This window comes from Hevea brasiliensis, chromosome 15 (assembly GCF_030052815.1).
Source record: "Hevea brasiliensis isolate MT/VB/25A 57/8 chromosome 15, ASM3005281v1, whole genome shotgun sequence".
In the NCBI taxonomy this organism is placed as follows: Eukaryota; Viridiplantae; Streptophyta; class Magnoliopsida; order Malpighiales; family Euphorbiaceae; genus Hevea; species Hevea brasiliensis.
This window is the reverse complement of record NC_079507.1, coordinates 73,256,828-73,259,208: the sequence shown is the minus strand read 5'-3', so window position 1 is coordinate 73,259,208 and position 2,381 is coordinate 73,256,828. Positions and strand designations below refer to the sequence as shown.

At 29.5% G+C, this 2,381-nt stretch overlaps 1 protein-coding gene across 1 annotated transcript; it reads left to right on the top strand.

Moving 5' to 3' along the window:
* Positions 1-1,463: 1,463 nt before the first annotated feature.
* On the top strand, positions 1,464-2,147 carry LOC110673159 (uncharacterized). Its single transcript, XM_021836205.2, has one exon. The coding sequence runs from the start codon at positions 1,464-1,466 to the stop codon at positions 2,145-2,147; it is 684 nt and encodes a 227-aa protein (XP_021691897.1).
* Positions 2,148-2,381: the final 234 nt, after the last annotated feature.

The following is a 2,381-nucleotide window of genomic DNA, read 5'->3' as shown; positions in this document are numbered from 1 at the left end:
TGGTCCAGAATAAGTGAAGTTGATGGCCATGGGGGAGAGATATTGCATGCACCAGAAGCTAGAAGCTAAGTGGATTTCCCTTCGTTTGTACATAAGAAGGGTTGGGTATCAGAAACCTGAAACTTGCATAAATTTAATTGCAATTATTTGTATATGCCTGTTTCTGTTATGCTTATATTTTTTTCTTTTTTGTTCATTTCTCCTATAATATTGTTATTAGGCAGTGGTGGAAATGTAATCGACTGTGTATTTTACTATATATTTATTAGGAGAATTAATTCCTCTATTTACAAGTTTTCATAAAAAAAAATAATAATAATAACAAAGTTTAAAAAAAATAACTTCATCTTTTAAATTTTGATAATTTTATTAAAATATAAAAATATTTATACACATATTCTTTAAACACAATATTAATTTAATATTATAATTAAATAATTAAATAAAAAATAATTTTTATATACAAATAATTTTGAAACAAACGAAGCCTTTAATTTTGATACTTCCTCCAACTTCCCAGCGCTCTTTTTCTTCCTCCATCCTATTCTTCAAATTTAGATGGTAGAATTAAACTAATTTTGCCTTGAAAGAGTCTGTTTCTTGAAGCTGCGAGGACATGAGTAATACGAGAACTTTATATCGCAAAGAATAGCTGGTGATAAGATTGAAAATAGCCCGACTATATGACTCTTGGGCCAGCCCATACCAAAACATGTAGTTGGTCACTCGATTGCAGGATCTTCATCCATGGAGTAGTAAGAAAATCTTTGGACCTTTTGCTTCGTTTGAGTCAATATATATATAAGAAAAAAAATTAATTTATTCTCATCACAAACATATTATTTTTAATATCATTTTTATATTTTTTAAATTAAAAAATTAAATTCTTTTATATAAAAATAAAAATTGATAAAAAATAATTGAATTAAATTATTATAAAATTATAATTTTCAAATAGGAGGTAGTGTTAGAAATTGAAAAGTTTAATTATATATAATAATTTTTTTTTATAAAAAAAATTAAAAATTATTTTTCCAAAAATTTCTATGTATAAAATTTTCTAATATATTTTTAATTAAATCTGTGAAATTAGAAACACTCTATTTCTATTAGTTATATGATTCTAATTAATTATTACTGCTGCCGCCGCTTGTCAAAGCTATATAAAGCAAATGTTTATGTAGAGAGACATATAAGAATTCCTCAAATAGGCAAAAGATGTCCAATTAAAGAACCTAATTAGAAACCTATTTGCATAACTAACTCATAAATTTAAAATAATTTATTTTTTTTTTAAAATAACAAATTAAGTTAGAGTCATAATGGCAACCTTTCAAGCTTAACTGTTACCCCTTTAAAAACCTCAACCATGGTTCTTCCTTCAACACCATAATTAATTACATGATTAAGCTTCATTTTACTTGGTCTCATCTACCACACCCCTCTACGAAGGACGCAGCAAAATGGAGCTTATTATTAACAAATCAATCCTTAATTTCCTTCTCTTCTCTTCCTTTCTCTCATTCTCTACTGAAGCCACTTCTCGTATTCCTTCCAAGCCTACATTTTCATTCTTTGCTTTGGATTCACCATCTCCCTCACCTGTAGAACACTCGTCGAATCTTGTTCCTTTCGATTTGAAGCCATTTCTCTCTGCCCATTTCCCAAATGTGCCACGTTCATCAATCCACTCTTCCCTTAAACATATATGTGGGGTTACTCAAAACCCTACAAAGCGTGTCTCTCTTATTGCTCCGCACATGACTGGTTCTGTAAATGTTGTTTCATCTTTGCACGTATTGATCAAAACACTCGATGTTCTTGTAAAGGATGCATCCTCCATTGCGATGAAAGTGAGCAACGATCCTTCATTTATAGTCAAGAAAAGCCTCAATATAAGCTTAGAACAATACTGGAAGGCCATTAGTAACATTGGAAAAGCTTTGGCTGCATTTTCTGTTCGTGACTATGATGAGGTGCACACCATGCTTATTGCTGCCATTACGAATTTTGGGTTTTGCGATGAAGCTTTCTATAAACATGGGCTAGCAAAATCACCGATGAATATTAATGGGTTTTTGATAGAATTTGCTGCATTTGGCGTCGACATTTCTACAAAATTGATGGAAAATATTATTCATTTCTAGTTGAAGGAAAAAAAATCATCAATTTACGAGGGAATTCAGTTGTCATCATCACGTCAGTGGCTTGTGCATATCTTTAAAGAAGAAAACTATTTAAATAATAAAAATGGAAATTGTTAATTAATTAACATAAACCAATTAATTAAAGTAAACCAATTAAAAATATATATATTTTAATTAAAAAAATAATATAAACTAGTTAGCAAAAAGGGCCCCAATCAACCCAGTAATCGATGT